The 20065-nt window shown below is 69.0% G+C and overlaps 2 protein-coding genes across 3 annotated transcripts; both read left to right on the top strand.

Moving 5' to 3' along the window:
- Positions 1 to 1065: 1065 nt before the first annotated feature.
- On the top strand, positions 1066 to 5346 carry RENBP (renin binding protein). The gene is made up of 9 exons (XM_067315069.1): positions 1066 to 1320; positions 2100 to 2175; positions 2312 to 2387; positions 2498 to 3102; positions 3948 to 4029; positions 4289 to 4464; positions 4549 to 4680; positions 4769 to 4856; positions 5028 to 5346. Exons 1-9 carry the CDS (start codon positions 1076 to 1078, stop codon positions 5096 to 5098), a joined length of 1551 nt encoding a protein of 516 aa, XP_067171170.1. The 5' UTR covers positions 1066 to 1075; the 3' UTR covers positions 5099 to 5346.
- A 76-nt stretch (positions 5347 to 5422) lies between these two features.
- Positions 5423 to 19588, top strand: SYP (synaptophysin). Of its 2 annotated transcripts, none has more exons than XM_067315094.1 (7): positions 5423 to 5933; positions 6978 to 7043; positions 7753 to 7877; positions 10380 to 10541; positions 11968 to 12159; positions 16752 to 17046; positions 18872 to 19588. In XM_067315094.1, the coding sequence occupies exons 1-6, from the start codon at positions 5522 to 5524 to the stop codon at positions 17043 to 17045; spliced, it is 1251 nt and encodes a 416-aa protein (XP_067171195.1). In that variant the 5' UTR covers positions 5423 to 5521; the 3' UTR covers position 17046; positions 18872 to 19588. The 2 variants fall into 2 exon arrangements, with proteins under 2 accessions (XP_067171195.1, XP_067171196.1); XM_067315095.1 differs by having other exon boundaries at positions 5916 to 5933; positions 10343 to 10541.
- Positions 19589 to 20065: the final 477 nt, after the last annotated feature.

Below are 20065 nucleotides of genomic sequence, written 5' to 3'. Positions count from 1 at the left end.
GAGCCTTTTTTACCTGTTGCAGTTGCTGGAATGAAGTTTTGTAACCCCCCCCGCCCCCCCCTGGCCCCTCTGTACAGACCCCGCCGTGGGGCAGCCGTGGGGCGGCGAGAAGGGGGGGGGGCCCAGGCCCGCGCCACCCCCTCCGGCCCCCCCCCCACCGCGTGGGGCGGGGGGGGAGTCCCGTGTATTATAGTGTATTGGGGGGCCTGCCCCTCCCCCCCCCGTGCTGTCCGTATCTGTCGTTTTTGTGCTATTTTGAACAATTAAAGACATTTTTTTGGAGTAAAAAAATAAGGGGGTGTTTTGTGGCGTGTGTGTGTGTGTGTGTGAGAGGGGTCCAGGGGCGGGGCCTCCTGGGTGGGCGGGGCCTGATGGGGTGGGCGGGCTCTGGAGCGTTCTAAGGGGCGGGGCCAGGCAGTCCCGGGGGTGGGGCTTGTCCCGGGGGCTGGGGGGGGTCCTGGGGGCGGGGCTGGGGTCTAAGGGGCGGGGCAGGCAGCGCGGGGGGCGGGGCCTGGGCTGGGGAAGGGCCCGGCGGGGCGGGGCCAGCGGCGCGGGGTCTCGTGACGGGGCAGCGGCGCGGCGCCTCGGTGGGTCCGCGGCGGCCTCGGCTGTGGGGCCGGGGGGGGGGGAGGCGCCTCCCCCCCCCGGCTGTGGGGCAGCCTCGGGGCTGGGGGGAGGTCTGTGGGGCCGGGGGGGGGTCTCTGTGGTCCCCCCCCCCTTCTCAGCTGTGGGGCTGAGGCTTGTCTATGGGGCTGCCCTGCTGTGTGTGGGGGTGTCCCACAGCCCTGTCTGTGGGGCAGAGAGGGTGCTGTGGGGCTGAGGGGTCTGTGGAGCGCCCCACGATTGGGGCTATGGGGTCTTCAGGCCCAGTCTATGGGGCTGAGGGGTCTGTGGGGCTGGGACTGTGGGGCTGAGGGGTCTGTGGGGCTGGGGTTGGGGCTCAGGGGTCTGTGGGACACCCCACAGCTGGGGCTATGGGGCTGAGGGCTCTTTGGGGCTGGAGCTATGGGGCTGAGGGGTCTCTGGGGTGGGGCTATGGGGCTGAGGGCTCTTCGGGACACCCACCACCAGGGTTATGGGTCTGCAGGCCGCCCCCCAGCCTGCTCCATGGGGCTGCAGAGCCAGGTCTATGGGGCTGGGGTTGGGGGGACCTGAGGGCCCACTCAGTGGGGCTGAGGGCTCCGTGGGGCGCCCCACAGCGGATCCCCCCCCACCTCCGAGGCCGATGGCGTCGCTGAGCGCCTGGCGCGAGCGGGTGGCAGCGGAGCTGGACGCGGCCATCGCCTTCTGGGAGCGACACTCGCACGACCCCCAGCACGGGTGAACCCAGGCGTCCGGGCCCCACACCCCCCCACGGACCCAGGCATCCGGGCCCCACACCCGCCCCACGGACCCAGGTGTCCGGGCCCCACACCCGCCCCACGGACCCAGGCATCCGGGCCCCACACCCGCCCCACGGACCCAGGCGTCCGGGCCCCACACCCGCCCCACGGACCCAGGCATCCGGGCCCCACACCTGCCCACGGACCCAGGCGTCTGGGCCCCACACCCCCCCACGGACCCAGGCATCCGGGCCCCACACCCGCCCCACGGACCCAGGTGTCCGGGCCCCACACCCGCCCCACGGACCCAGGCATCCGGGCCCCACACCCGCCCCACGGACCCAGGTGTCCGGGCCCCACACCCGCCCCACGGACCCAGGCATCCGGGCCCCACACCTGCCCCACGGACCCAGGCGTCTGGGCCCCACACCCCCCCACGGACCCAGGCATCCGGGCCCCACACCCGCCCCACGGACCCAGGTGTCCGGGCCCCACACCCGCCCCACGGACCCAGGCATCCGGGCCCCACACCTGCCCCACGGACCCAGGTGTCTGGGCCCCACACCCCCCCACGGACCCAGGCATCCGGGCCCCACACCCGCCCCACGGACCCAGGCGTCTGGGCCCCACACCTGCCCCACAGACCCAGGCGTCCAGGCCCCACACCCCCCACGGACCCAGGCATCCAGGCAGCTGAACCCTCATCCCCCCCCTTAACCCCCCCTCAAGCCGGGCAGGGGCCCAGGCGTCCGGGTGACCCTCGTCCCGCCCCGGCAGCGGCTTCTTCTCGTGCCTGAGCCGCGACGGCTCCGTCTACGACGAGACCAAGTACGTGTGGCTGCAGGGCCGGCAGGTGAGCCCGGACGCCGGGGTCCCTCGGAGGGGGGGGGGCGAACCCGGACACCGGGATCCCCCCTGGGGCGGGGACGGGAGGGACCGGGGCACCCGGACGCCTGGGCTCCTCCACTGTCCCTCCCCCCCCTCTCCAGGTGTGGGTCTACTCCCGGCTTTACCGGAAAGTGCCCCGTTTTCGGCGCCCCGAAATCCTGGAGGCGGCACGGGCAGGTGAGAGCGCCCGGATTGCGGGGGAGCGTTCCCGGACGCCTGGGTCCCCCGGAAGGGGTGCGCCCGGCCGCCCGGGAGTCACTCGGACGCCTGGGCCCCCCCTCCTGCAGGAGGGGAGTTCCTGCTGCGCTGCGCCCGGCTGGAGCCCGGCTCTCCCCGCGCCGCCTTCGCCCTCAGCCGCGACGGGCGCCCGGCGCGGGTGCAACGCACCGTCTTCAGCGAGGTCTTCTGCGCCCTGGGCCTCGACGAGCTGGGCCGGGCCGCCAGCGAGCCCTGCTACCGGGTGAGCCGGACGCCTGGGCCCCCCCCCTACCTTGGAAGGGGGTGGGGGTGCGGGGGGAGGGGGCACCCCCTTTTTTGGGGGCAGATCCCGGGACGTTCGGCGTCGCCCGGCCCGGCCGCTCCTCGGTGGGGAGCCCCGGCGGTGCCGGACGCCCGGGTCCTCGCCGTGGCGGGATGCCGGACGCCTGGGCCCCCCCCCCGGCAGGCGGCGGCGCGGGAGTGGATGGCGGCGGTGGCCCGCTGGGCCCGCGAGGCCCCCCAGGAGCTGGGGCGGCCCCAGCTGGCGGGGGCCCCCCCCCACGAGGCGCTGGCGGTGCCCATGATGGTGCTGGGCCTGGCCGAGCAGCTCCGCGACGGCGACGGCGGCGACGACGACGAGGGCCTGGACGAGCTGGCGGCCTGGGGCGCCCAGCGGCTCCTCGCCCACCTCCAGGTAACCTCCAGGTACCCCCGAGCCCCCCTCCCCAAGGAGGGGGGGGGACACCCCAAATCCCGCCTGCCCCCCCCCCCCGGAGCCCGCTGCACCCCCCAACCCCACAGCTTCCCCCCCCTGCACCCCCAAATCCCCTCCACAGCCACCTCCTACATCCCGCAGGAGCCTCCTGCATCCCCAAATATCCCCTGTGCACCCCCAAGTCCCCCCTGCACCCCCAAATATCCCCTGTGCACCCCCAGTTCCCCCCCAGGATCCTCCTGCATCCTCAGATACTTCAGTGCCCCCCAATTCTGCCCCCCAGGAGCCTCCTGCACCCCCCCAAATATCCCCAGTGCACCCCCAAGTCCCCCCAGGAGCCTCCTGCATCCCCAAATATCCCCAGTGCCCCCCCAAGTCCCCCCCAGGAGCATCCTGCACCCCTCAAATATCCTCAGTGCCCCCCCAAGTCCCCCCCCAGGAGCCTCCTGCACCCCCAAATATCCCCTGTGCCCCCCCAAGTCCCCCCCAGGAGCATCCTGCACCCCCAAAATATCCTCATTGCACCCCAGTTCCACCCCAGGAACCTCCTGCACCCCCAAATATCCCCAATGTCTTCCCTGCACCCCCAAATCTCCGCATGGACCCTCCTGCACCCCACATCTGACCATGCACCCCCACAGGACACCCCTGAGACCCTCCCACCTGTTCCCATTTCCCTGGGAGCACCCCTCCCTCGGATCTCCTGGCCCCCCCAGATCCCCCCTGCACCCCAAACCTGCCCCGGGAGCTCCCCACCCCCCATGCCTCCTCCCCCCAAGCCCCCATAGCCGCCCGGCCGCCCCCAAATCCGCCTGCCCCCACAGCGGGGCGACTCCGTCGTGCTGGAAAACGTCTCCCCGGACGGGAAGGAGCTGCCGGGGAGCATGGGGCGGCTGATGAACCCCGGTGAGCCCCACGCGGGGGTTCCCCCCCCGGACGCCTGGGCCCTCGGGGCTGGGGGGTGGGGGCAGCCCGGACACCTGGGTCCCCGGGGCAGGGGGAAGCAGGGGGGTGACACAGCGGCACCCTGGGGTGGCAGGGGGAACCCCGACGTGTGGGGTGGGACGTCCGGGATATGCCTGGGCCCGCTGCCGGCAGGGTTGGGGGGGTGAAGCAGGGCTCCCCTGGACGCCTGGGCCCGCTGTCCTGCCCCCCCCCCCGGCAGGTCACGCCATCGAGGCGGGCTGGTTCCTGCTGCGCTTCGCCCAGCGCCGGGGCGACGAGGCGCTGGCAGCCCGCGCCATCGCCGCCTTCATCGAGGGGCCCCTGCGGCGCGGCTGGGACCCCCAGCACGGGGGGCTCTTCGCCTTCCTCGACGCCGACGGGCACTGCCCCACGCAGGTACGCCGTGGGGCTGGGGCTGGGGGGAGCGCCCGGACGCCTGGGTCCCCCCCCCCCCCGCCCCTGACGGCTGCCTCCCCCCAGCTCGAGTGGAGCATGAAGCTGTGGTGGCCCCACGCCGAGGCCATGGTGGCCCTCCTGGCTGCCTACGCCCACGACCGGCGGCCCGAGCGCCTCGAGGCCTTCCAGCGCGTCGCCGACTACACCTTCAGCAAGGTGCCCCGGACGCCTGGGCCCCCCCCATGGAGCAGCTGGGGCAACTGGGACACCCCTCTTATCCCCCCCCCCCCTCCTTTCTCCCCAGTTCCGCGACCCCGAGCACGGCGAGTGGTTCGGGTACCTCTCGCGGGAGGGGAACGTGGCGCTCACCATCAAGGGGGGCCCTTTCAAAGGTAGGTGACGAGAGGCGGGGGCTCCCCCGGACGCCTGGGTCCCCCCCCGGCGTGGTATCCCCGGGGCGGCCTGCGTGCTGAAGGGGGTTTGGGGGGCCGTACTGGTGTTACTGGCGGGGGAGGGGGGGATACTGGTTTAACTGGGCCTGGCGCCCGCTCTGCCCACCGCAGGCTGCTTCCACGTGGCGCGGGCGCTGCACATGTGCGAGGAGATGCTGGAGGAGCTCCTGCGCGAGGGGTGACGCCGCTGCCCCCCCCTCCAAAAAAAAACCCGGCACGTCCCTCTGGCTGCGTGTCCCTGCGTCTGGCGGCAGAACCCAGGCGTCCAGGCGCCTCCTGCTCTCGCCCCAGAGGCCTCACTGCTCTCGGCAACCTCCTCTCCCTTGCTGCGGGGGGCGTTTGGGCCTTCACTGTCCAAAAAAGCCCGGCCTGGGGGACCCAGGCATTCGGGCTTGCGCCCCACCCCCAAATAAACCTGCCCTTGAGGATCGCCAGGCCCCAACATGGTGTCGCCCCAGGCGTCGAATCTCGCCAGAGGCCCCAACATGGCACCACCCTAGGTGTCAAGGCTTGCCAGGCCTCGACATGGCGCCACCCTAGGTGTCGAGGCCTGCCAGGCCTCAACATGGCGCTGCCCCAGGTACTGAATATCGCCAGGCCTCAGCATGGCGCCCGCCCCAGGCATTGATGCCCGCCAGGCCTCAACATGGCGCCGCCCCAGGCGTCGAGGCCCGCCAGGGCCTCAACATGGCGCCGCCCCAGGCGTCGAGACTCGCCAGAACCCCAACATGGCGTCGTCCCGCGGCGGCCTCAACGCGTCACTTCCGCCCTTCTGCGCGGGGCCGCTCGGCGGCGCTGTTCCCGCCGCGCATGCGCGGGCTGCGCCCGCCGCCCTCCCACGCGCGCGCGCGCGCGCACGCGAACTGTGTGTGGGGGGGAGAAGGGGCTGTTCCCGCCTGGCGCCGCCCCTCCCGCCGCCGCGGCGCGCGCGTGCGGCTGTTCCCGTCCGGCGCCGCTCCCCCCGCCGCCGCCGCGCTGCGTCTCCCCGAGCCCGCAGCGATGGAGGTGCTGAACCAGGTGAGCGCGGCCCCCCCCCCGGCCCCCCCCGGCCCCCCCCACCCACGGCAGCGCCTGCGGGGGGGCGACTGCACCGGGGGGGGGTCATTGCACGGGGTGGGGGCAATTGCATGGGGGGGGATTTAATTGCACCAGGGGGTCAATTGCATGGGGGGGTGATTTAATTACAGCAAAGGGTTAATTGCACGGGGGGGGGGATTAAATTGGATCGGGGGTTAATTGCACCGAGGGGGACGGGGACATTTAATTGCACCAGAGAATTAATTGCATAAGAACGATTTAATTTGGGGGGGGGGGTAATTGCGTGGGGAGGGGGGATATTTGCAGAGATGTGGTGCAGTTTGCGCTGGGGGGGGGGTGCAATTTGCACGGGGGGGGGGGGACGGACATCAGCCGGGGGGGGGCGGCTGAGATTGCAGCGGGGGTGGATTTGATTTGCGGGGGGGGGACGGACGGACGGATGCACTTGTGCTAGGATTTGCACGGGGGGGGGGGGGTGTGATATTTGCAGCAGGGGCGGGCACGTTTCACTGTCCGGGGGGGGAGGCTGTTTACCCCGGGGGGGTTATTTACCCCGGGGGGGGGTCAGTTGCATGGGGGGGGGGGTGGATTTGCAGCAGAGATGAGGATGCAATTTACGGGGGAGTGGGGGGGGGGAGTGGTTGCATTGCCGAGGAGTACATGCCCCCCGAGGGGGGGGGGGGATATTTGCCCCGGGGGGGGTTATTTGCCCCGGGGGGGGGGGATGTTGCAGCAGCCGCTGCAGGCCGGGTGGGGGGGGGGGGTGCCGCAGCGCCGGGGGGGGGGCCGCATTTTTCCAGCGGGGGGGGGGGGAGGATGATGCAGCGCTGCGCTTCGGGGGGGGGGGGCAGCGGAGCCCCCCCCCCCTCCCGGGACCCCTCCGGGCGAGGGGGGGGCGTGGTATGACGTCAGCACAGCGTCAGGCGTGAGGTCACACCCAGCCCCGAGGCGCAGCGCCCCCCTGGAGGGCGCCCCCCCCCCTCCCCGGACGCCGGGGCCCCCCGCTGAGGGTCTGTCCCGCAGCTGGTGGCCGGGGGCCAGTTCCGGGTGATCAAGGAGCCGCTGGGCTTCCTGAAGCTGCTGGAGTGGGTGAGTGACCCCCCCCACAGCCCCCCCCCCTCGGACCCCCCCCCGACCCCCGCAATTGCCCCTGGACCCCCCCCCCCCCCCAGATCCCCTCGATCACCCCAGGACCCCCCAGACCCTCCAAATCCCCTGAACCTCCCTAGATCCCCCCCCAGACACTCCTGAACCCCCCAATTCCCCCCGAACCCCCACCAGATCCCCTAGATCCCCCCCCAGGACCCCCCTGAACCCTCTATAGATCCCCCCCAGACCCCCCCCAGTTCTCTCCAAACCCCTCTAGAACCCTCCAGGACCCCCTGAACCCCCCCAGACCCCCCCCAATTCCCCTGAACCCCCCACAGAACCTCCCTAGACCCCCCCAGTTCCCCAAAATGCCCTCCAGGACCTTCTTAGATCCCTGGTTCCCCCTGATCCCCCCCCCTAGATCCCTCCCAGGACCCTCTTGACCCCCCCCCCCAATTCCCCTGACCCCCCCCCCCCCAGATCCCCTCCGGACCCTCTGGATCCCCCTAGTTCCCCCCCCCCCCCCGAAGCAAGCTGCTGATCTGGGTCATCCCGGTCTAATCCTGGGATTAACGAGGCCGGTTTGGGGGAGGGGGGGGTAACGAACGTGGGCTCTGCCCATCCGGGGGTGTGGGGAGGGGGGGGGGACATGACCACCCCCCGCTGCCCCCCCCCAAGTCACCCCTCCTGTCCCCATCCCCCCCCCCAGCTCTTCTCCATCTTCGCCTTCGCCACCTGCGGCAGCTACTCGGGCTCCTTCCGCCTCAGCGTCGAATGTGCCACCCGCAACGAGAGCAACCTCAACATCGCCGTCGACTTCGGCTACCCCTTCAGGTGCGCCGCGGGGGGGCTGCAACCCCGGGGAGGGGGGCACGGGCCCCCGAGCACCAGCTGTGGGGTGCTACGGACCCGTGTGCACCAACCGGGGTTGCTGCAGACCCCTATGGGGCACTGGGTGGGATGCTCCAGACCCATATGCACCAACTGGGGTTGCTGCAGACCATATGCATCAACCTGGTGGTTGCTCCAGACCCATATGCACCAACTGGGGTTGCTGCAGACCCATATGGGGCACTGGGTGGGATGCTCCAGACCCATATGCATCAACTGGGGTTGCTACAGACCCATATGCATCAACCTGGGGTTGCTGCAGACCCGTATGGGGCACCAGAAGGGATGCTCCACACCCATATGCACCAACTGGGGGTTGCTGCAGACCCATACGGGGCACTGGGTGGGATGCTCCAGACCCATATGCACCAACTGGGGTTGCTGCAGACCCATACGGGGCACTGGGTGGGATGCTTCAGACCCATATGCACCACCTAGGGTTGCTCCAGACCCATATGCATCAACCTGGCATGCTCCACACCTGCATGGGGCACTGGGAGAGATGATCCAGACCCATATGCACCATCTAGGAGATGCCACAGACCCACATGTGCCATTTGGGGAGATCCTACAGACCTACATGGACCTGCCTGGGATGCTCCAGGCCCATGTAGAGCACTAGGGAGATGCTCCAGACCCATATGCACCAACTGGTGATGCTACAGTCCCGTATGGGGCCACTAGGGGGATGCTCCAGGACCATACATTCCATCTGGGAGATGCTTTAGACCCACATGATCCAGTCTGGCATGCTATGGACCCATATGCCCCCTCTGGGGAGATCCTACAAACCTATATGCACCAACCAGGGATGCTCCGGGCCCATATGCACCATTTGGGAGGATGCTCCAGACCCATACAGACCAACCTGGGATGCTCCAGACCCATATGTAGTATTTGGGGAGAAGATCCAAGCCCATAGGGACCAACCAGGGAAGCTCCAGGCCCATATGGACCATGTGGGGAGATGCTCCAGACCCATAGGGACCATTTGTGAGATGCTCCAGGTCCACAGGGACCAACCAGGGATGCTCCAGGACCATATGGACTATGTGGGGAGATGCTGCAGGCCGACAGGGACCAACCAGGGATACTCCAGGTCCACATGGACTCTGCGGGGAGATGCTCCAGACCCATAGGGACCAACCAGGGAAGCTCAGGCCATATGGACTATGTGGGGAGATGCTCCAAGTCCATAGGGACCAACCAGGGAAGCTCCAGGGCCCATAGGGACCACATGGGGAGATGCTCCAGACCTATAGGGACCAACCAGGGATGCTCCAGGCCCATAGGGACCATTTGTGGAGATGTTCCAAGTCCATAAGGACCAACCATGGATGCTCCAGGCCCATATGGACCATGTGGGGAGATGCTCCAGGACCATAGGGACCATTTGTGGAGATGCTCCAAGTTCATAGGGACCAACCAGGGATGCTCCAGGTCCACATGGACCATGTGGGGAGTGCTCCAGGTCCACATGGACCATGTGGGGAGGATGCTCCAGGTCCATAGGGACCAACCAGGGATGCTCCAGGCCCATAGGGACCACATGGGGAGATGCTCCAGACCTATAGGGACCAACCTGGGATGCTCCAGGCCCATATGGACCATGTGGGGAGATGCTCCAGGACCATAGGGACCAACCATGGATGCTCCAGGCCCATATGGACCATGTGGGGAGATGCTCCAGGCCCATATGGGCCATTTGTGGAGATGCTCCAGGCCCATAGGGACCAACCAGGGATGCTCCAGGCCCATATGGGCCATTTGTGGAGATGCTCCAGGTCCACAGGGACCAACCAGGGAAGCTCCAGACCCATATGGACTACATGGGGAGATGCTCCAAGTCCATAGGGACCAACCAGGGATGCTCCAGGCCCATAGGGACCATTTGTGGAGATGCTCCAGGTCCATAGGGATCATGTGAAGAGATGCTCCAAGTCCATAGGGACCAACCAGGGATGCTCCAGGCCCATATGGACTATGAGGGGAGATGCTCCAGACCCATAGGGACCAACCAGGGAAGCTCCAGGCCCATATGGACCATTTGTGGAGATGCTCCAAGTCCATAGGGACCAACCTGGGATGCTCCAGGCCCATATGGACCATGTGGGGAGATGCTCCAGGCCCATATGGGCCATTTGTGGAGATGCTCCAGGCCCATAGGGACCAACCAGGGATGCTCCAGGCCCATATGGACCATTTGTGGAGATGCTCCAGGTCCATAGGGATCATGTGAAGAGATGCTCCAAGTCCATAGGGACCAACCAGGGATGCTCCAGGCCCATATGGACCCCCTGGGGGAGATGCTACGTGCAACGGGGCAGATGCTTGTCCCCACACGCCGACACGGGGGGGCGCGGGGGCCGGCGGCGGGGGCCGGCGCTAGCCCGCTGCGGGTGCCGCAGGCTGCACCAGGTGTACTTCGTGGCCCCCACGTGCCAGGGCGCCGGCCAGGAGAAGGTGTTCCTGGTGGGCGACTACTCGTCGGCCGCCGAGTTCTTCGTCACCGTGGCCGTCTTCGCCTTCCTCTACGCCCTGGGCGCCCTCGGCGTCTACCTCTTCCTCGACAGCAAGTACCGGGAGAACAACAAGGGGCCCGTCATCGTGAGTGGGGGCGCTGTGGGGCGATGGGGGGCGCGGGGAGGTGGGGGAGAAGGCGGGGGGATGTGGGGCATGGGGATGTGGGGAGAAGATGGGGGAGATGTGGGGCATGAGGACATGGGTATGGGGGATGCGGGGCATGGGGACATGGGGATGTGGGGAGAAGATGGAGGGATGTGGGGCATGGAGGCACGGGGATGTGGGGCACAAGGACGTGGGGGATGTGGGGCACAGGGATGGGAGGACAAGACATGGGGCCCCTGGACATGGGAGACATGGGGCACCTGGACATGGGGATGTGGGGCACAGGGACATGGAGAACACTGAGGACATGGGCATGGGGACATGGTGGGCATGGAGGATGTGGAGGTGGGGTCATGGGGCCAGGGGGGGACATGGAGGGACATGGGGGGACATGAACATAGGGGGACATGGAGGGACACGGAGGAACATGGAGGACATTGGGGACATGGTAGGCATAGGGACATGGTGGGCATGGAGGACATGGGGATGGGGCCATGGGGCCGTGGTGGGCATGGGGCAATGGTGGGCATGGGGACATGGTGGGCATGGAGGACATGGGGATGGGGCCATGGGGCCATGGTGGGCATGGGGCAATGGTGGGCATGGGGACATGGTGGGCATGGAGGACATGGGGATGGGGACATGGGGACATGGTGGGGATGGGGACATGGAGGACATGGGGATGGGGCCATGGTGGGCATGGAGAACATGGGGTCATGGGGGACATGGAAGGCATGGGGTCATGGGGGACATGGAGGACATGGGGTCATGGGGGACATGGAGGACATGGGGATGGAGCCATGGGGACATGGTGGGCATGGGGCCATGGAGGACGTGGGGACGGAGCCATGGGGACATGGTGGGCATGGGGCCATGGAGGACGTGGGGACGGAGCCATGAGGACATGGTGGGCCTGGGGCCATGGAGGACATGGGGGAAATGGGGATGAAGCCATGAAGGTCATGGGGGACATGGAGGACATGGGGTCACGGGGGCCATGGTGGGGATGGGGCCATGGAGGACATGGTGGGCATGGAGATGGGGCCATGGTGGGCATGGAGGACATGGGGACGGAGCCATGGGGACATGGAGGACATGGGCATGGGGCCATGGAGAACATGGAGATGGAGCCATGAAGGACATAGTGGGCATGGAGAACATGATGGCCATGGGGGACATGGGGATGGGGCCATGGGGACATGGTGGGCATGGAGGACATGGGGACGGAGCCATGGTGGGCATGGGGCTGTGGAGGACATGGAGGACATGGAGATGGGGACATGGGGACATGGTGGGCATGGAGAACACGATGGCCATGGGGGACATGGGGATGGGTCCATTGGGGGGGGGGGGACAGCCGGGTGGCGCGTGTGACGCCGTCCCCCCCCGTCCTCCGCGCGCCCAGGACCTGGTGGCCACGGGGGCGCTGGCCTTCCTGTGGCTGGTGAGCTCCTGCGCCTGGGCCAAGGCGCTGGCGGACGTCAAGGAGGCCACGGCGCCCGCCGGAGTCCTGGCCGAGCTGCCGGGCTGCCGGCGCCCGGGGGCCCGCTGCCGCGGCCTGCGCGCCCCGCTCACCTCCGGCCTCAACACCTCCGTGGTGAGACCCTATGGCGACCCTATAGCGACCCTATGGTGCTCCTATGGGGTCCCTATGGTGCCCCTATAGCGCCCCATAGCACCCCGGGGGGGGCCCCGCTGCCGCGGCCTGCGTGCCCCGCTCACCTCCGGCCTCAACACCTCCATGGTGAGACCCTATGGCAACCCTATAGCGACCTTATGGTGCTCCTATGGGGTCCCTATGGCCCCCTATGGTGCCCCTATAGCGCCCCAATACCGCCCCATAGCGCCCCAGGGGGGCCCTGCTGCCGTGGCCTGCGCGCCCCGCTCACCTCCGGCCTCAACACCTCCGTGGTGAGACCCTATGGCGACCCTATAGCGACCCTATAGTGCCCCTATGGTGCCCCTATAGCACCCCATAGCGCCCCGGGGGGGCCCCGCTGCCGCGGCCTGCGTGCCCCGCTCACCTCCGGCCTCAACACCTCCGTGGTGAGCCCCTATGGCGACCCTATAGCGACCCTATGGTGCTCCTATGGGGTCCCTATGGTGCCCCTATAGCGCCCCATAGCGCCCCGGGGGGGCCCCGCTGCCGCGGCCTGCGCGCCCCGCTCACCTCCGGCCTCAACACTTCCGTGGTGAGACCCTATAGTGACCCTATGGTGACCCTATAGCGACCCTATGGCCCCCTATGGTGCCCCTATAGTGCCCCTATAGCGCCCCGGGGGGGGCCCTGCTGCCGCGGCCTGCGCGCCCCGCTCACCTCCGGCCTCAACACCTCCGTGGTGAGACCCTATGGCAACCCTATAGCGACCTTATGGTGCTCCTATGGGGTCCCTATGGCCCCCTATGGTGCCCCTATAGTGCCCCATAGCGCCCCATAGCACCCCAGGGGGGCCCTGCTGCCGCGGCCTGCGCGCCCCGCTCACCTCCGGCCTCAACACCTCCGTGGTGAGACCCTATGGCGACCCTATAGCGACCCTATGGTGCTCCTATGGGGTCCCTATGGTGCCCCTATAGCGCCCCATAGCGCCCTGGGGGGGCCCCGCTGCCGCGGCCTGTGCGCCCCGCTCACCTCCGGCCTCAACACCTCCGTGGTGAGACCCTATGGCGACCCTATGGTGCTCCTATGGGGTCCCTATGGTGCCCCTATAGCGCCCCATAGCGCCCCGGGGGGGCCCTGCTGCCGCGGCCTGTGCGCCCCGCTCACCTCCGGCCTCAACACCTCCGTGGTGAGACCCTATAGCGACCCTATGGCGCCCCTATGGTGCTCCTATGGGGTCCCTATGGCCCCCTATGGTGCCCCTATAGCGCCCCAATACCGCCCCATAGCGCCCCAGGGGGGCCCTGCTGCCGCGGCCTGCGCGCCCCGCTCACCTCCGGCCTCAACACCTCCGTGGTGAGCCCCTATGGCGACCCTATAGCGACCCTATGGCGACCCTATGGTGCCCCTATAGTGCCCCATAGCGCCCCATAGCACCCCAGGGGGGCCCTGCTGCCGCGGCCTGCGCGCCCCGCTCACCTCCGGCCTCAACACCTCCGTGGTGAGCCCCTATGGCGACCCTATAGCGACCCTATGGTGACCCTATGGTGCCCCTATAGTGCCCCATAGCGCCCCATAGCACCCCAGGGGGGCCCTGCTGCCGCGGCCTGCACGCCCCGCTCACCTCCGGCCTCAACACCTCCGTGGTGAGACCCTATGGCAACCCTATAGCGACCTTATGGTGCTCCTATGGGGTCCCTATGGCCCCCTATGGTGCCCCTATAGCGCCCCAATACCGCCCCATAGCGCCCCAGGGGGGCCCTGCTGCCGCGGCCTGCGCGCCCCGCTCACCTCCGGCCTCAACACCTCCGTGGTGAGCCCCTATGGCAACCCTATAGCGCCCCTATGGAGACCCTATGGTCCCCTATAGCACCCCTAGGGTGCTCCTATACTGCTCCTATACTGCCCCCATGGCCCTGCTGGGCTCCCCCGGGACCTATAGCATCCCTAGAGCCTCCTGCAGACCCCTCAGGAGCTATAGCACCCCTATAGACTCTTATAGCGCTGCCTTGGGACCTGTAGCACTCCTAGAGCCCCCCTCAGCCCCCCAGGGACCTATAGCACCCCTGGACCCCTCTGCAGGCCCCCCTGGGACCTATAGCACCCCTATAGACCCCCATAGCACTCTCTTGGGACCTATAGCACCCCTAGAGCTCCCCCTGCCCCCCCCCCCGGGACCCATAGCACCCCTATAGGCTCCCGTAGTCCCCCCTCTGGGTCCTATAGCATCCTTAGAACCCTCTGCACCCCCCCGGGAGCTATAGCACCCCCTATAGACCCCCATAGTGCTCCCATTGGATCCATAGCACCCCTAGAGCCTCCCGCAGCCCCCCCGGGACCCATAGCACCCCTATAGACCCCCATATCGCTCCCCTGGACCTATAGCACCCCTAGAGCCTCCCGCAGCCCCCTCAGGCCCTATAGACCCCCATAGCGCTTCCCCGGGACCCATAGCACCCTTAGAGCTCCCCACAGCCCCCCCCCCCCCCCCCAGGACCCATAGCACCCCTGTAGACCCCCATAGTGCACCCCCGGGACCCATAGCAGCCTTAGAGCTCCCCGCAGCCCCCCGGGACCCATAGCACCCCTATAGACCCCCATAGCGCTCCCCCGGGACCCACAGCACCCCTCCAGCCCCCCCATCCCCTATAGCCCCCCCATCTCCTATAGCCCCCCCATCACCTATAGGCCGCCCCCTATAGCGCTCCTCTGAGACCCACAGCACCCCTATAGACCCCCATAGCGCTCCCCTGGGACCCATAGCACCCCTATAGACCCCCATAGCGCTCCCCCGGGACCCATAGCACCCCTAGAGCTCCCCACAGCCCCCCAGGACCCATAGCACCCCTATAGACCCCCATAGCGCTCCCCTGGGACCCATAGCACCCCTATAGACCCCCATAGTGCTCCCCCGGGACCCATAGCACCCCTAGAGCTCCCCACAGCCCCCCAGGACCCATAGCACCCCTATAGACCCCCATAGCGCTCCCCTGGGACCCATAGCACCCCTATAGACCCCCATAGTGCTCCCCCGGGACCCATAGCACCCCTAGAGCTCCCCGCAGCCCCCCAGGACCCATAGCACCCCTATAGACCCCCATAGCGCTCCCCTGGGACCCATAGCACCCCTAGAGCTCCCCGCAGCCCCCCGGGACCCATAGCACCCCTATAGACCCCCATAGTGCACCCCGGGACCCATAGCACCCCTATAGACCCCCATAGTGCACCCCCGGGACCCATAGCACCCCTATAGACCCCCATAGCGCTCCCCTGGGACCCATAGCACTCCTATAGACCCCCATAGTGCTCCCCTGGGACCCATAGCACCCCTATAGACCCCCATAGTGCTCCCCCAGGACCCATAGCACCCCTCCAGCCCCCCATCCCCTCTAGCCCCCCCTGTTGCCTATAGGCCGCCCCCTATAGCGCTCCCCGGGGACCCACAGCACCCCTAGAGCTCCCCGCAGCCCCCCAGGACCCATAGCACCCCCATAGCGCTCCCCTGGGACCTATAGCACCCCTAGAGCCCCTGCCCCCCCCCGGGACCCATAGCACCCCTATAGGCTCCCATAGCCCCTCTCCGGGTCCTATAGCATCCTTAGAACCCTCTGCAGCCCCCTGGGAGCTGTAGCACCCCTATAGACCCCCATAGCGCTCCCCCGGGACCCATAGCACCCCTAGAGCTCCCTGCAGCCTCCCTGGGACCCATAACACCCCTATAGACCCCCATAGCACTCCCCTGGGACCCATAGCACCCCTAGAGCTCCCCTCAGCCCCCCGGGACCCATAGCACCCCTATAGACCCCCATAGTGCTCCCCTGGGACCCATAGCACCCCTCCAGCCCCCCCATCCCCTCTAGCCCCCCCTGTTGCCTATAGGCCGCCCCCTATAGTGCTCCCCGGGGACCCACAGCACCCCTATAGACCCCCATAGCGCTCCCCTGGGACCCATAGCACCCCTAGAGCTCCCCGCAGCCCCCCAGGACCCATAGCACCCCTATAGACCCCCATAGCACTCCCCTGGGACCCATAGCACCCCTATAGACCCCCCATAGCGCTCCCCTGGGACCCATAGCACCCCTAGAGCTCCCCACAGCCCCCCCGGGACCCATAGCACCCCTCTAGCCCCCCCCACCCCCTCTAGCCCCCCCTGTTGCCTATAGGCCGCCCCCTATAGCGCTCCCCGGGGACCCACAGCACCCCTATAGACCCCCATAGCGCTCCCCCGGGACCCATAGCACCCCTCCAGCCCCCCCATCCCCTATAGCCCCCCCCCCGGTCGCCTATAGGCCACCCCCTATAGCACTCCCTGGGACCCATAGCACCCCTAGAGCCCCCTGCAGCCCCCTCAGGACCCATAGCACCCCTATAGACCCCCCATAGCACTCCCCCGGGACCCATAGCACCCCTCCAGCCCCCCCATCCCCTATAGCCCCCCCCCATTGCCTATAGGCCGCCCCCTATAGCACTGCCCCGGGACCCATAGCACCCCTCCAGCCCCCCCCCCCATCCCCTATAGCCCCCCCCCGCCCCGGTCGCCTATAGGCCGCCCCCTATAGCGCGTTTCCCCCCCCCCCGGACCCCCCCCGCAGGTCTTCGGCTTCCTCAACCTGGTGCTGTGGACGGGCAACGTGTGGTTCGTGTTCAAGGAGACGGGCTGGGGGGGCCCGTGGGGCCGCGGCCCCCCCGCCGGCGCCCCCGAGAAGCAGGCGGCCCCCGAGGGCGGCTACGGCGGCGGCGGCGGCTACGGGCAGCCCGAGGGCGGCTACGGGCAGCCCGGCGGCGGCGGCGGCGGCTACCAGCCCGACTACGGGCAGGGCGGCTACGGCCCCCCCGAGGGGGGCTACGGCCAGGGCGCCCCCACCTCCTTCGCCAACCAGATGTAGGGTGAGTTGTGGGGCTGGGGGGGGGGTGTCGCTCTGTGGGTCTGGGGGGGCCTCCATGGGGGTCTGGGGGTTCCCGTGGGGTCTAGGGGGCCACTATGGGGGTCTGGGGGGCCACTATGGGGTCTGGGGGGCCACTATGGGGGTCTGGGGGTTCCCGTGGGGTCTGGGGGGGGCACTGTGAGGGTCTGGGGGGGGCACTATGGGGGTCTGGGGGGCCACTATGGGGTCTGGGGGGCCACTATGGGGGTCTGGGGTGTCTCCGTGGGGGTCTGGGATGCCCCTATGGGGTCTGGGGGGGGCCCTATGGGGGTCTGGGGTTGTCGCTGTGGGGGGCTGGGGGGGCCACTATGGGGTCTGGGGTGCCACTATGGGGGTCTGAGGTTCCCCTATGGGGTCTGGGTGGGCCCCATGGGTGTGGGGGGGCCACTATGGGGTCTGGGGGGGCCTCCATGGGGGTCTGGGGGGGGCCACTATGGGGGTCTGAGGGGGCCACTGTGGGGTCTGGGGTGGGCCTGTGGGTCTGGGGTGGCCTCCATGGGGGTCTGTGGGGGCCACTATGGGGGTCTGGGGTGCCCCTATGGGGGTCTGGGGGTGCCCCTATGGGGGTCTGGGGCTTCCCTATGGGGTCTGGGGGGGCCACTATGGGGTCTGGGGTATCCCCATGGGTCTGGGGGGGGCCACTATGGGATCTGGGGTGCCCCTATGGGGGTCTGGGGGTTCCCATGGGGTCTGGGGGTGTCACCGTGGGGGGCTGGGGGGGCCACTATGGGGTCTGGGGTGGCCCTGTGGGGGTCTGGGGTGCCCTATGGGGTCTGGGGTGTCACCGTGGGGGGCTGGGGTGCCCCTATGGGGTCTGGGGGGGCCACTATGGGATCTGGGTGGGCCCCATGGGTGTGGGGGGGCCACTATGGGGTCTGGGGGGGCCTCCATGGGGGTCTGGGGGGGCCACTATGGGGGTCTGGGGGTGCCGCTGTGGGGGTCTGGGGTGGCCCTGTGGGTCTGGGGTGGCCTCCATGGGGGTCTGGGGAGGCCACTATGGGGTCTGGGGTTCCCCTATGGGGGTCCGGGGGTGCCCCTGTGGGGGTCTGGGGCTTCCCTATGGGGTCTGGGGGGGCCACTATGGGGTCTGGGGTATCCCCGTGGGTCTGGGGGGGGCCACTATGGGATCTGGGGTGCCCCTATGGGGGTCTGGGGGTTCCCATGGGGTCTGGGGGTGTCACCGTGGGGGGCTGGGGGGGCCACTATGGGGTCTGGGGGGCCCTGTGGGGTCTGGGGTGGCCCTGTGGGTCTGGGGGGGCACTATGGGGTCTGAGGGTGCCCCTGTGGGTCTGAGGTGTTCCTGTGGGGGTCTGGGGTGGCCCCATGGGGGTCTGGGTGCCACTATGGGTCTGGGGGTGCTGCTATGGGTTGGGGTGCCCTATAGGAGTCTGGGGGTGCCGCTATGGGTCTGGGGATGCTGCTATGGGTCAGGGTGCCCCATGGGGGCCAGGGTGCTGCTGTGGGTTGAGGTGCCCCATAGGGGTCTGGGGGTGCCCCACAGGGTTTGGGGTGCCGCTATGGGTCTGGGGACGCTGCTATGGGTCAGGGGGTGCCGCTATGGGTCTGGGTGCCCATGGGGGTCTGGGGATGTCGCTATGGGTCGGGGTGCCCCATGGGGGTCTGAGGGTGCCGCTATGGGTCTGGGTGCCCCACGGGGGTCTGGGGTGCTGCTATGGGTCTGGGGGTGCCGCTATGGGTCAGGATGCCCCATGGGGGTCTGGGGGTGCTGCTATGGGTCTGGGGGTGCCGCTATGGGTCGGGGTCCCCTGACGGCCTCTCTCCCGCAGGTCCCCCCCCGCAGCAGGGGGCGCCGAGCCCAGGAGCCGCCCCGGGGGGTGGGGGGCGGGGCCTATGGGGGCGGGGCGGCCCCGCCCCCTCTGTGTGCGGCTATGGGGCCTGTGGGGCCCGCCCCATAGCCTGCCCCACGGCCCTGCAATCTGCCTCGTCGCCCTGCCCCACGGCCCCGCGGCCTGCCCCATCGCCCTGCGGCCCATCGCCCTGCCCCATAGCCCTGCCCCATAGCACCACAGCCTGCCCCATAGCCCTGCCCCACAGCCATGTGGCCTGCCCATAGTGCCACAGCCTGCTTCATTGCCCGGCCCTATAGCCCTTCCCCATAGCCTCACCCCATAACCTGCCCCATAGCCCTGTGGCCTGCGCCATTTTCCTGCCCCAAAGCCCCATTGCCCTGCCCCACAGCCTCGGGGCCTGCCCCATAGCCCCACCCCATAGCCCTGCCCCACAGCCTCATGGCCTGCCCCATAGCCCTGTCCCACAGCCTTGGGGCCTGCCCCATTGCCCTGCCCCACAGCCTCATGGCCTGCCGCATAGCCCTGCCCCACGGCCCTGCCCCATAGCCGTGCCCCATGGCCTGCTCTGTAGCCCTGTGGCCTGCCCCACAGCCTGCCCCACGGCGGCCGCCCCTCCCCCCCCCCAGCCCCGCTGTCTGTCTTGTGCCGTGATCGTGACGTGTGGGGCCCCGGCGCCCCCCGGCCCGCTGTGGGGCAGGGCGGGGGCCCGGGGAGGGGGGGTGTATGGGGGGGTGGGGGGGGGGTGGGGGGCGACCCGCCGGCCCCACGGAGGGAATAAACGAGGAGAAACGAGCCCGGCCCGCGTCCTCCTTGGGGACACCCCCCCCCCCCCCCGCCCCGGACACGGCCGCCCCACACGTGTGGGGCTGGGAGCGCGCCGGAGCTGAGTCACGGGGTGGGGCCCCACCTGGCGGGGGCCCAGGCGTCCGGGTGCCTCCCCCACCCCCTGCCCCAAAAGGGGCCCAGGCATCCGGGCCCTGCCCTGCATTGGGGGGGAGGAGGAGGAGGAGGGGGGGGGTGCTGCCCCATAGCCCCCACGGTGGGCCCGGAGGGGCGTGGCCCCGAGGAGACCACGCCCCCACACGAGCGGGCAAGGCCACGCCCCTTCAGCTGTGCTTGGGCACGCCCCTCCCGATGGGGCTTGGGCACGCCCCCGCGTGGGCTTGGGCA

This window comes from Apteryx mantelli, chromosome 41, assembly GCF_036417845.1.
Source record: "Apteryx mantelli isolate bAptMan1 chromosome 41, bAptMan1.hap1, whole genome shotgun sequence".
Lineage (NCBI taxonomy): Eukaryota > Metazoa > Chordata > Aves > Apterygiformes > Apterygidae > Apteryx > Apteryx mantelli.
This window is presented reverse-complemented; position numbering and strand designations above follow the sequence as displayed.